This window comes from Triturus cristatus, chromosome 10, assembly GCF_964204655.1.
Source record: "Triturus cristatus chromosome 10, aTriCri1.1, whole genome shotgun sequence".
In the NCBI taxonomy this organism is placed as follows: domain Eukaryota; kingdom Metazoa; phylum Chordata; class Amphibia; order Caudata; family Salamandridae; genus Triturus; species Triturus cristatus.
This window is the reverse complement of record NC_140593.1, coordinates 1,048,365,900-1,048,380,194: the sequence shown is the minus strand read 5'-3', so window position 1 is coordinate 1,048,380,194 and position 14,295 is coordinate 1,048,365,900. Positions and strand designations below refer to the sequence as shown.

General features: G+C 45.4%; 1 protein-coding gene across 2 annotated transcripts in view; it reads right to left on the bottom strand.

Moving 5' to 3' along the window:
* Window positions 1–310: 310 nt before the first annotated feature.
* LOC146796533 (actin, cytoplasmic 1-like) overlaps window positions 311–14,295 on the bottom strand; it is a 52,759-nt gene continuing 38,774 nt past the window's right edge. The window contains exons 4-6 of one of the 2 annotated variants that reach the window (XM_085629154.1): window positions 13,535–13,973; window positions 2,951–3,132; window positions 311–785 (exon numbers count right to left, since the gene is read on the bottom strand). In XM_085629154.1, the coding sequence (XP_085485280.1) occupies window positions 642–785; window positions 2,951–3,132; window positions 13,535–13,973 (765 nt within the window). In that variant the 3' untranslated portion in view covers window positions 311–641. Of the gene's footprint in view, window positions 786–2,950; window positions 3,133–6,981; window positions 7,932–11,438; window positions 13,974–14,295 lie in introns of those variants that run through there. The other variant, XR_014969632.1, reaches the window with a different exon arrangement.

Here is a 14,295-nt window from a genome sequence, read left to right as displayed (position 1 = left end):
ATTAAAAACAAACGGCTATCAAACTTTTCTTATTCTTTGTAGTTGAACCAGCCAAGAAAACACTCAGGTTTTGCTTGATCTCAGTGAAACACTGTGTTGTGGGCACTTCGATGAAAAACAGTACTGCCTACAAAGGTATTCAGGCTTTATGGCTTATGATGGAGCAAGGTCTCATTGTATGCCATCACTTATTACCTGTAGGGCAGACTCTGGCCATGATCATGGACTCCAATATTGTACAAGATGTCCCCAGAAAAGAAGACAAACCAACATCCACGCCTACTCAACTCTGCCAAGATGATATAAAAGCTGGCAATGTGAACACAGATTTATTAAACCAGAACAGATGCATTTACAACCACATTGACTGCCAATAGGTGCCTCAGGTGTCTTTTCTCATGGTTCAAAAGGCTTTTAAACCTAGGAACACTGGTATGAAGTAATCTTTCTTTTGGAAAGGCATGGATTCTATATGGAGATACTCTTTACAAGAGTAGAGTACCATCACCTCTTTCCTCTAATGCTCGAAAATGTTTTAAATCTCGACTAAGGGTATAAAAATGCAAGGTATAAAAATTATAAAAAGTATCGTCAATGATTGCTTTGGCGTTTGTTTCACTGCAACTTTATGGAGAGTCCACTTAGAAGCATTTACGGTGGACGATGGCTGGGCCGGACTCATCGTACTCCTGCTTGCTGATCCACATCTGCTGGAAGGTGGACAGGGAGGCCAGGATGGAGCCACCAATCCAGACGGAGTACTTGCGCTCAGGTGGGGCAATGATCTGTGGAAGAAAAACAGAAGAATTATATGAACATGTGCAACAACAATCTTTGGACTAAAGTGGACCGAGAGCATTTTCCGGATCCTATTCTCCGTCTTGAGTACTAACCTTAGCTACAGGTCATAGCGATGTGAAAGATATACTTGGGTCTTCAGTTAGACATTATCCTGCCAGCACATGGGAATACTGTTTCTACTAATGATAAATGTTTGCCATCTTCATTAATCTTTTCTTCATCATCATTTACATTAAGAGGAGTAGCAATCAGAAGGCAGTGCAAGCAGAAACCAGGCCTCTGTCTGGGGTTCTGTGATGCATGCCCACACCTTTCTGTCTGCATCTCTCCCTCTTGCTCTCTCTCACTCTTATTCACTCATTCATCTGCATCTTGAAGCTGGATTTAGGATGGCATTGCAGTTCAGGGCAAGATATTGGCTAAGCACACTTGGGTCAAGATTAAGGTAACTTTTCCTTCTCTTATTCCCACTTCTCGTCTTTTGTCAATGTTTGGAGTAGTTTGCTGTGCAAGAATTTAGAATGAAAATAGGCCTGTATCACCTTGCACCAATCTTTGGCGTGGAGAGTCTGCTGAAATAGCCTGGGCTGTACGGTTAATGAGATCTTCCCAAAAATCTTTCTTTTAGGCTATTACCAGCCTCATTAAGTTTGAGGGATAGGCAATAACTTGTTTGCTCTGTAGATTGTAGACTTGTAAGACGTTTATAGATCTTTTAACTCTGATAATTGGGAGTTATAAGGAATGGTTTTGCCCGTGTGTTGTGGCTTTCTAGATCCCTACCTTCGTGGTCAACCCACGAGGGAACAAGGCATTGGATTTTTTTTTTTGCATCACCCACCTTGGCATGATATTCTCTGCACTTACAGGCTCCTCCTTCCCTGAGAATGATGGTTGGGTGGAGATTCCGGGTGTTTCACATAAAGACATTTGCAGTGCTGGTGCCATGGAAGCATAAACTTTGTGCTTCTCTTCTACATCAAGTTAGGAACAAAGGCATGTTTTTGATTCCATAGTAAAGACTATACAATGTTCAGAGGGCTCCCAAATGAGGGTTTGATTTCCTTAGGGACCTTACAATGGCCACCTCATTGTCCATTTTCATAGAATAATTGAAGATTTAGGGTCACATGTATGAAGCATTTTTGCTGTCAGACATGGCTGTTCAAAATGCTTTTACATATTAACAAAATACAAATTGCGATTCGTTATTTGGAAGGGGTGTGTTTAGGGTGTCCCTTCCAAATACCAAATCTAAATTGGATGTATGAATGTTTTGTGACCGAATTTAATGAGTATTTGAAGGAAGTGGTAGCTCATTCGCAAATAGGAAGTGGTCCCCAGGGGACACATTCCTCTTTGAGAATGGAAAACAAATATTTTTCAAGAGCGGGCAGTGGCCCAATAGACCACTGCCTATTCTTAAAAAAAGCAAACTGCAAAGTTTCATTTTTTCTTTTTAAATTGCATCCTGTTTTCCTTGAACGAAAACAGGCTGCGTTTTAAAAAAAGACTGCTTTATTAAAAAGCAATCACAGACATGGTGGTCTACTGACCTCAGCAGCCCACCATCCTTGTGATGCCTGCTATTCCTAACGGGTTGCAAATTGCGACCTACCTCATTAATATGCATGGCGTAGGTCTATTTGTGACCCACTAGGATTTGCTAATGATACTCAAAAGAGTTTTATACATTAGAGATCCTGATTCAGAGAGAATCGCAATTAGGAAATTGGTATTCCTAATGTCAGTACATCTGACCCTTAATTATCTTGCTTTGGGTCTTGATCAGTGATTATGGAATTGTCTTAAAATTATTATGTTTTCTTCTGTGTGTGATGTTCAGTATTCCTATAATCTGTTTTCATTCGTCAAGTACTCCGAGAACCTGGATGGTTGAGATTCACATTTAACAAAAGTATCCAATAATTTAATCTTACATGCATTTAGCTCTCCTTCTACAGCTGATAGGTTTGACGCACTGTGCAGTTTGATAATGCATAGTCTTACTAGTATTAGTATTAGTACTCGGAGGGTCTGAGCCAATCATGACTTCAAGCCGGAAGTTACCTACACAGTAAACTAGCCTCAAATCCTGTTCATTACAATGGTTCCATGGTTTGCATGCGGTACTGCTGTTGGAAATTACCTTAATCTTCATTGTTTGTGGTGAAAGGTTTGTGATCTCCTTCTGCATTCGGTCTGCAATGCCTGGGTACATGGTGGTACCTCCGGATAGCACAATGTTAGCGTACAGGTCCTTACGGATATCAAGATCACATTTCATGATGGACATGTATGTAGTCTCATGGATTCCAGCCACTTCCATTCCTGCCAGGAATGAATGGACAGGTCAGCAAAGGACATAGTGCACCACCACAAAAAAAACAATTCCTCCCTAAGACAAAATTAACAGTTTTCTCTCTCAGGAACATGAGGTTACCTTTCCAACATAAACAATGTATTGAGTTTTCACCAGTGTTGCAATATATTTTATAACTAGGCTTTATCTGTCCAATTTCAGACCTACATCATACAGGTAGTATGGCACAATAGGGTGGAAACACTTCAGCTGCATTAATATTCAGTTGCAAACACTAGTACAAGATGCAACATAGTAGGATTTGTTTTTTAATAAAAAGGAATAGAGTGTCATCTGTATAAGCTAAATCCCTGACGTCAGTATCATCTACACAGTATTCTGAAGGCACGAGGTACATCTAATTTCTTCAAGTACTATTTCCTGTAACAATACAAATAACATAGGAGGTAGCGCTAAACGTGATGCATCATATCCACTTGATTTATTTACCCTTTCCTTTGGTGTAATTATGATCTTAGGAAAATTGCCTCTCTGACAGTGAAATTCTTATGGGCTCAAAAAAGTTTTCATATCCAGGGATTTCCTTTGCCAAATTACAGAGAAGAAAATGTTGTGGAGAGAATATTTTGCCAATTTATAATCTCTTGGTTAAGGTGTAGAAGATTATGCCCCTTATATTGAATATATGAACTTCTATGAATACTTTGGATTTGGGAAAACAGGAACACTTAGAGGTTTGCCTAATAGATAATTTATTAAAATAATGGCACGTGTTCTATGTTCTATGTATAAATCAAGGAGGTACTGTTCCTAAAACATAGAACAAGAAAGCTAGGTTGGAACCCTGGGGAATCTATATGATAATTACTTGGTGCCCTCACACATCCGAGTGGATGCCATGCTTCATCATAGGGCATGCTTTTTGTCGGGCTGGCGCTACAATGCCCTACGGGCCCTGCGATAGGGCACTATTAAAGGTACTGGACCTTTATAAGTGCCCTAGCCCCCCTTGTGCGTATAACTATATTCTATCTAGCCAGTAATGTGGTGATTGGAGTTTATAGAAAAAGTCATACCCGTTATTTATTGATGGTAAACTTAGATACTGTAGCTAGATGTTTGAACCAAGTGGAGGAGGAGTTGTACAGTGAGCTGATTAACATTCTAGTCTCTTACAATCCATGCAATGGACAGAACACTTGCAGGGAGCCTCCGAATCATGAACATTTCTTAAGATCAAAAAGTGAGAACAGGTAAAAAGAGAGTGTGAGCTTGAAAGGGAAGATGTAGTTGACTCATATTTTGAAAGTAGTTGGATGAGTGATTGGCCTAACTGTATAAAATTATCTATTTCTGTACATGCAGCACACACCTTGTTCTTCCTTATGAGCCAATTATTGAGGTCTTCAAGCCTTTACGCAAAACTTAATCAAAAGCTCGGGGTTCTCTGGCATTGTAATTTACATGGTGTCAAGGCGGCTCATATGTTGCTTGACTTTGAGCTGATACACAGTATCTGGCTTAGAGAGTGGCAATCAGTCTTCAGAATTATGTGAATTTTGTAATTAACAGATAGATCCTACAATTTGGTGGTTGGAGCTATCATCAATAATTAAATTGTTCTATTTGACAATTATTATTTCATACCCAAGTCACTGGAGCTGTTATGGTAAATAATTACAAACACGATAAATACAAAATTAATAATGTTGTTTGATAAAGCAATACATGACAAAGCCAGATACTGGAATAAGAATGCAGAATAGAGTCAAATGTCTATAAGAAATTCCACCCAGTAGTATTCTGTGTGCACTTCTTCAAGAAGGATGCCTACGATTTTATTGGTATGGTTTCTAAATTATGACCAACATGGCTCTGTAGTGCCAGATTCTTCTACTCTCTGATTTTGATGCCATTTGTTTGTTTCTTGTCTTCGTGGCACAGACTACTTCCCTTTTACTGTTTTTAGGATTGCTTAGGACTGTAGACATCTATTTAGCATTGAATAAGGATTATATGTTTATAAAACTGTCACAGGAATATTAGAGTGGGTGGAACTTGCAGAGTTTCACTCTGCAGAATTTAGCCATCAGGTGGAAAATATCCTGCTGGTGCTACAATTTAGCACCGGTAGCGTGAGCAATGCTGAAAATCAGCACAAACGGAACGCACGGCCATTCGAGTTGATTTTGCTCCACTCAAATAGAAAATCTACTTGAGTGGCAGCAAATCTACTCAAATAGCAGCCCTCTGACCGGGAATGCTTGCGACCACCCAGGTTAGAAAATCGTGTTAGGAGATGCCAAATCTCGCTCGTGCTCATCAGCTCCAATATTTTGAGCATCGTGTGGAACAAATTCAGCCACGCAGCGATTGGCGGAATATGGCTTGATTAACTCGGAGAGGTCAAAATTCCTCAGGCGGAACATAATTTTTCACCCACCCCTAAATAATAGAAGATATAGATCCCATATTGAGTCATGGAAAGAGGGCTTGAGAGCCTATGGAATATGAAAGCATACAGTTCAACTAAATAATTATGAGTTTTTATCATTCTCTTGGTATGTATTTTGCAGTACATGTAACTCTATGTAGCGACTGAAACCCTCGTCATATAAGGAGTTTAAGGAAAAATCGAAAATACAGACGTCATAAGGAATCTACAGGCGAGTGGAGAATTTCTCTCCTCTTTGTAGGCTCACTAGGAGATCTTGAAAGAATAAGTCATGTTTTTTCAGATATAATGTGTAAAACAAATAGCACATTTCTTTAACTATCTTAATCAAGAACATGTTAGTTGTGAAAATGGAACAGACGGTCATTGCTCCAGGTGAATTGCATGAGCTTAGGGCTACAGCATTGTACAGATTTTCAATAGCTTTAGGGTTCTCTCTGATCTAATATGCACTTGGTTTACAATTAATTCTGGTTTAGGGCAACCCTATTTTAAAAACAAACATCTACAAGGGAACTATAGGAAAAAAATACACGTTAACTCTTTGCATCCCAAATAATCTATTCTCTTAGGGCAGACTTTATTTCCACCTTGGATTCCTACAAAAACCGATTGGGAGCGGTCATATGACAGTTTTTACTTAAATTAAAAAATATATATGTTATCTCTTTTACCTCCTTTGCAGTAAAACAAGTAGGAAAGGGGGACCTGGGTATTTATTCAGCCAATTAACCCACATTGTCGCCTGATGTAAGTGAATATAGAGGAAACTTTTTAAAATCCTGGCATGGAGCCACTCTTCTTTTGTGACATCCACCTGAGGGTATAAGTTTGATAGCAAAACTATAACTTTTCCCATTTTTCATAACCCTGAAAAATGTATTGATGGATATCTGATGTCTCTCGTCCCCCTGATTGGCTGCTCAGCATTAACACAGAAAATTCACTTTTTAACTTCTTTCCCAGTTGTTAACATTTCCATTTTTCCTCACTCAGAAAGGAGGACTGTTTTATTTGGGAAGGAGAGTGTAGATATCAGTCTACTCTAGTCTTCTCAGTGGAGAGTTACTACACATACACACACCTAGACATTATGACCTACATTCATTGAAGGTTATATGGTTACAGCACTCTGTCTGCGATACCATACCGCCTAATAAATGTAGCAGTGGGTGTTCAAACAGATTAGCTGGCCTGAAAGGTGCAGTGAAAATGTAGTTTCTGTGTTTTTGTATAACATTTCCATAACAATTTTGATTGCTAGGCATCTTTCATACCAAGAGATGGTAGAAGAAAAGGAGCCCATATATTTACTACACAGGATCCTCTGAGAATAAGGATAAAGAGATGCAAGGTGTGCTTCAGAGTCCTCTGATCTACCTGTACATGCAATGCTATTCTATGGGATTTGTAGAGCGCATGGAGACCCGAAGGCTTCCCAGCGCTAGTAAGGAGAGGATGCACAACAAGACAGATATCAGCAGTCGCCTGAGAGGGCTTTACAAAAACACAGCTCAGTGTCTAAAGTCCTGATGGCCAAGGAAAGATAGTTCCAAAGCTTAGTTACATTAAAGCTAACCTAGCTTCCTCCTTTTCTGGCTCTTTTAACTGCAAGGGCGGTGACCAAATGCAGGTTGGAGGAACGGAGTTCCCTTTTGGGAACATATGGGGTAATAAGCTGTTGAAGGATGGGGGGACCTTTCCCATGAAGGGCTCTATGGGCAATGCACAGGGACTTCTATTTAATTCTTTGAGCAATGGAGAGCCAGAGAATATAGCAAAGGATGTGCCTTCTCCTAGTGTTGTCAAGCTCTGATTGAACTCACCCCGTCATCCTACCAGTTTTTACAATTTAAAACCATTTCTCTTTGCCAGCAATATGCTCAACAGTTTCAAATCCACTGAGGCACACAAACTACTAAAATTGCTTTTAATTTCTTTTACTTTCTACTCTCAGAGAGTTTGATCATGCACAAAATAGACTAATTTAAATTAATTTGCCTACTTCAGATGCTGTCAAGATGTCTTATAAAGACCCCAACTCAATTTCATTTAGAACCCCAGAAATTATGGTATAATTTGTGTTAATATTCAAATAAAAGTAAAACATTAATTGGATTCAACATGTAGTAATTGAAGTGCCTTGGTTCCATCTCTTGTGGACTCAAATAGTCCGGACTACCGGTAAGCAGAAGCAATTGAAAATGTAGAATATAAGAAGTATCCCTTTATTAGGTGGGTAGCTGTTTCAATCACAGGCAAAAAAACAAGAGCATGCTCTCAGAACAGATAGGTAAAAAGGCTATCTCCCTCACATATCGCAAAATACTCAACAACCAACCAGATCCCACACTAGGGTGCCTATCACGATCCGGTAAAAAATTCCCCCGTGCGACTCGTATCGGGTCTTTTTACCGTCCGAATCGTACAAGTGCCGTACGAACTGGCAATCACGATTCGCATGGTAAAAAGTCCATACGAACCGCACTGGGAATCATTCCCCACACGTCCTCGGGTCGGAAAATGTGTCCGACACGTCCTCGGACGATTTACCTTACAAACGTGAAAATCCAAGTCCGACCGAGGAATCACGATCCATCCCGTGCGTCCGAGGTTACAACCGTATGGAAAAAACACCGTCCGCACCGAACTCCTACAGCAACCATGGAGACATGTGCCCGCATACGCGCCCAACACTCCCCCCAGCCCCCGTACGTCCAACACGTACCCCCCGTATATGTATACCCCCACCCGTCTAGGTACACCCCAGTACGTTCCAGTCGAACCCCCACCCCAGTACGTGTCATAGCCCCGTCTACCTACACCCCAGTACGTTCCAGTCGTACCCCCACCCCAGTACGTGTCGTACCCCCGTGTACCTACACCCCAGTACGTCCGAGCCACACCCCCACCCCAGTACGTGTCATAGCCCCGTCTACCCACACCCCAGTACGTTCCAGTCGTACCCCCACCCCAGTACGTGTCGTACCCCCCGTGTACCTACACCCCAGTACGTTCGAGCCCCACCCCCACCCCAGTACGTGTCATAGCCCCGTCTACCCACACCCCAGTACGTTCCAGTCGTACCCCCACCCCAGTACGTGTCGTACCACCGTCAATGTACACCCCCCCACCCCTGTACATGTCGTACCACCGTCTATGTACACCCCAGTACGTTCCAGTCGTACCACCACCCCAGTACGTGTCGTACCACCGTGAACCTACACCCCAGTACGTTCGAGCCCCACCCCCACCCCAGTACGTGTCATACCCCCCGTGTACCTACACCCCAGTACGTACCAGTCGTACCCCCACCCCTGGACGTGTCGTACCACCGTGAACCTACACCCCAGTACGTTCGAGTCGTACCCCCACCCCAGTACGTGTCGTACCACCGTCAATGTACACCCCCCCACCCCAGTACGTGTCGTACCACCGTCAATGTACACCCCCCACCCCTGTACGTGTCGTACCACCGTCTATGTACACCCCAGTACGTTCGAGCCCCACCCCCACCCCAGTACGTGTCATACCCCCCGTGTACCTACACCCCAGTACGTTCCTGGCGCACCCCCAACACAACCTCCTAAGTACGGAGCGCACCCCATGCCCCAACATCACAACCGCATGTACGAGTCGTACTGCTGGGAGGACTCTGCACACACCCCTCCTGTCTCAGGGCACTGCTGGGAGTGATAGGCACCCACCCCTTCTGTCTCAGGGCACTGCTGGGAGTGATAGGCAACCACCCCTCCTGTCTCAGGGCACTGCTGGGTGGACTCTGCACACACCCCTCCTGTCTCAGGGCACTGCTGGGAGGACTCCACACCCACCCCTCCTGTCTCTGGGCACAGCTGGGAGGACTCCACACCCACCCCTCCTGTCTCAGGGCACTGCTGGGAGTGATAGGCACCCACCCCTCCTGTCTCAGGGCACTGCTGGGAGTGATAGGCAACCACCCCTCCTGTCTCAGGGCACTGCTGGGAGGACTCTGCACACACCCCTCCTGTCTCAGGGCACTGCTGGGAGTGATAGGCACCCACCCCTCCTGTCTCAGGGCACTGCTGGGAGGACTCTGCACACACCCCTCCTGTCTCAGGGCACTGCTGGGAGGACTCCACACCCACCCCTCCTGTCTCTTGGCACAGCTGGGAGGACTCCACACCCACCCCTCCTGTCTCAGGGCACTGCTGGGAGTGATAGGCACCCACCCCTCCTGTCTCAGGGCACTGCTGGGAGTGATAGGCAACCACCCCTCCTGTCTCAGGGCACTGCTGGGTGGACTCTGCACACACACCTCCGATTTCAGGATATGTACGCTTGGCACATACACGGTGGGGGTACGCTCAATGCATTCGAGGTGAGGGTACGAGTCTACTTACACTGGTGTGGTGGGGGTACGCTCCATGCATACGCGGGTGAGGGTACGGGTCGAACTTACACTGTTGGGGTGGGGGTACGCTCCGTACGTCCGCAGGTGGGGGTACGGGTCGTACTTACACTGTTGGCATGGGGGGTACGCTCCTTGCATACGCGGGTGGGGGTACGGGTCGTACTTACACTGTTGGGCTGGGGGGTACGCTCCTTGCATTCGCGGGTGGGGGTACGGGTCGAACTTACACTGTTGGGGTGGGGGTACGCTCCGTACGTCCGCGAGTGGGGGTACGGGTTGTACTAACACTGTTGGCATGGGGGGTACGCTCCTTGCATACGCGGGTGGGGGTACGGGTCATACTTACACTGTTGGGCTGGGGGGTACGCTCCTTGCATACGCGGGTGAGGGTTCGCGTCGTACTTGCACTGTTGGCATGGGGGGTACGCTCCATGCATACGCGGGTGGGGGTACGGGTCGTACTTGCACTGTTGGGCTGGGGGGTACGCTCCTTGCATACGGGGTGGGGGTAGGGTCCGTACATATCCGTCCCCACGCTATGTGATGTTTGTGCGGCCCGTACCCAGGCCTTTGCCACGTGGGTGCGATCCGTCCCGCCATTGTTGGGGTGACGTGTGTGGGCGTGGTCCGACTCGTACCCACGCTCTTCAGGCGTGGGTACGGGACGTACCTGTCTGGTTGTGTTGCCGGTTCGCGTGGTGACGGACTTCCGTTGTGGCGGTCGCTGGCTTATCAGGACACGCCCCCACCCCCTCGTGGTGACCAGGGCATGGGAGTCAGGTATGTCCAGGCCATGTGTGGTGTGTGACTTATGTGGTTGTTTTGTGGCCTGCCCTGGTCGTGCCACCCCCACCCCACCCCACTTTCCCCCCTACCTTAGTTATTCTGACCTTCTGCGGCGTCTGCGTCGTAACCTGTAGAGGAGGTGGACTGCTATGAGGGCAGGGATGACTCGTAGGTTCGGGTCCATGTCTGTCCGTCGCGTACTGGTACTCCAATCGCGTCGTCCTGTCGCGTACGGGTCCTCCTTGATCGCGTCGTCCTGTCGCGTACGGGTCCTCCTTGGTGGCGTCGTCCTGTGTGTCCGTCACGTACTGGTCCTCCTTGTTCGCGTCGTCGTCTGTCCGTCGCGTACTGGTGGTCCTTGTTCGCGTCGTCCTGATTTCCCGGCAGTTTTTGGCTGCCGCAAAATATTCACCGTGCGGGGTGACGTCGGTGCGAATCGTGATTCCTGGGTCGTGAATGGCTGGCTGCGAGCGTCCCGACGTCAGGTCGGCGCTTTCCCGGATCGCATTGGTAGGTGTTTTTTTGTTCGGTCGGGCTTTTTTACGATTCGTACGGTAATGGTGTACCCGTGCGAATCGTAATTCCTTGTTTGTGAAAATTGACGACCGGGTACGCGTCGGGCGGAGATTGTGCTCCGTCCGACGGTTCGTACCGGGTTTTTGCAGGATCGTGATCGGCACCTAGGCCTCTGTGAAAAATGGCAACGGGAGGTGGGGGACTTAGATGAGACTTACTGGCAGGGGGTCTTCGCGTCCCCTCGGGAGGTGGCAATATCCTCCAAATTGAGGCTAGTGCAACTGAAAATACTCCATCGTATTTACTATACTAGAGTAACCCTTCACAAGTTAGGGAAAACTGACAATCGACTCTGCCTTAGACAATGCAGGAGGGAAGGCACCTTCTATCATATACAGTGGGAATGCCCAATAATAGTATTAAAAGTAATACAATTATGAGTATACTTACACAAGTGGGTGGAGTGACAATCATCCTGGAGCCCAAGAGGTGTATTCTAAACATATGGGACCCAACAGATCTCAACCAGGCAGGTCAGAACTGGGCGACATTAGGAATGATGTTGACGAAACACAACATAGCTAAGCATTGGGGGTCTCAATCTGCTCCGACATATCAAGAGTGGTGAGGGGACATGGATAGGGCAATGTTGGCTGAGAGGGCGGCGTATATACACCAGGGATGCCCCAAGAAGTGGGAATAAATATGGGGCAAGTGGAACACCTACAGAGGGAACATTTGTGCTCCGCCACCGAGAGGGTCTTCTGTAGACTTGAGTTGAAGGTTAAGAATATAGAATTGTATAATTACCACGATAAAATAGTATGGAATGTTTATGTACCTATTACTATTGAACCAGATGTTATTGGGAGCCCGCTCAATGTCAAAATTGGTCCTGAACTGTCAAATTGTTATTTTGATATTATATGCAATAAAAAGAGTAAAAACAAAAAAACAAGAGCAGAACCCTTCATCAGGCGCCGTGAATCTAGGCATGTGCAAGATGCAGATTGAACCACACCTCTGTGCTAAGAGAGGTGAGATTATTTTATGGAAGGTGCAGATATTTGTAATTTAGTTGGTGGAACATTGGTGGAAAGTAGGATAAAGAGGGCCATGGAGTCATGAAGGTGTGAATGGCCACTTCTAAGAATGCAAAACTGGTTCTTTGCTAGGATCCTTGTAGACCGTAGTCTCAAAGGCATGTTTTCACTTGACACCCTACAGCCTATTCCTTCATCTTTCATCATCAGACATACGTTGTGTGGGAATGAGATTGGGAAGGTTTGTAACACTGGTGCCTATCATGGAATGTCCGCATCGCCAGGAGCTACAAAAGCTGCAACTATTTCCACATCTTTAATTCTGAGGCAGTGGGAAGCAGCAAGACAGTGTTTGGCAGGCAGTGTGCAGCAAACACGAGGAAGAAGGTAGAAAAAGGATGACACTAGGAATTTAGGATAGTGTCATTAGACAGGACTTCAGACAGAGGACCAGAAAGCAGCAAGTTAGATGTAACTAATTGGAACAGGTTGTAAAAGGCAGAAATGTATAGGCTGGTAGGGGGATGTTGGAAGAGGGTCCCCGTGTAGCAGGTAGACAGAAAATAACGTATGGCAGAATTCAGGCAGGGCGGCAAGCTGAAAAAGGTAGGTGTAGGCAAGAAGGAACAGCTGTAGCAGGCTCATCTTTAGAGGGTAGTGCTTAAGGAGGCAATCAGATGGCCAGAAAGAGATTTGCCTGCAAAGGTGTGAAGCCTCAAACATATGAGAGGACAGAAGCACGGTGAGCAGGTTGAGGATTGAGGCAGGACAACAGGTCAGAGCTCAACCATGTATTGTGTACTTGTCACTCTTGCTGATGGTGGAAAATTGCATTTTCATGAACATGTTGTGCGTTGGAGTCTGGTGCTGGAGCTGTGATCCCCATTAGGCATACAGGTGTATCAGCCGTGGGCACTGTGGTTCCACACTATATGGTTCATCTGTGCAACCATCCTAATATCCCACCAATCCTCTGATAACACCCCTCAATCCTTCTGTCATGACGGAGCCCAACTGTTTGCACTGTCACCACCATGCTCTTCCTAGCAGGTAGACCCATCTACTGTAAAAAAAAATGGCCCAGAATCCTGCAGACAGGTGCAGATATTCACTATTTAAGAATAATAATGAATATCCCACAATGTAGAATAGAAGTTCCATGATCAATCCTGCAGCCAAATTATCACATAATGGCAAGAGCATTGATATTGACTCACCGAGGAAGGATGGCTGGAAAAGCGCCTCTGGAGACCTGAACCTTTCATTGCCAATAGTGATCACCTGACCATCTGGCAACTCATAACTTTTCTCTAGCGAGGACGAGGAGATAGCAGTCATCATTTCCTGATCAAAGTCCAAAGCAACATAACAGATCTTCTCTTTAATGTCACGCACAATTTCCCTTTCAGCTGTGGTAACAAAGCTGTAGCCCCTCTCAGTCAGGATCTTCATGAGGTAGTCTGTCAGGTCACGACCAGCCAAGTCAAGACGCAGAATAGCATGAGGCAGGGCATAACCTTCATAGATGGGCACAGTGTGGGTGACACCATCACCGGAATCCATCACAATACCAGTGGTACGACCAGAAGCATACAGGGACAGGACAGCTTGAATGCTAACATACATGGCTGGTGTGTTGAAGGTCTCAAACATGATCTGAAAAAGAAAAGTTGTAAAATGCAATAAGAGAACAAAGGCTGGTGCAATTGTTGGTTGACAGATAATGGTTGTTTTATCCATCAGAAAACGCTGTACTTTCATTAACTATGAGAACTAATGTTAACACTATTTATAGCATTTCCAGAAACATCCTACAGATAAATGCAAGATTTTGGCCAGTAGAGAGTAAATAATATGCAGTCATATTGCAATCAATCAGGGTTGGTATCCTTTAAGGCACTTAATGTGGATGGGACGTCAGGGAGAATCATCTTAATTATTATGGGTAAAATAGAGTTATTAGCAAGGTGGCCCAGAA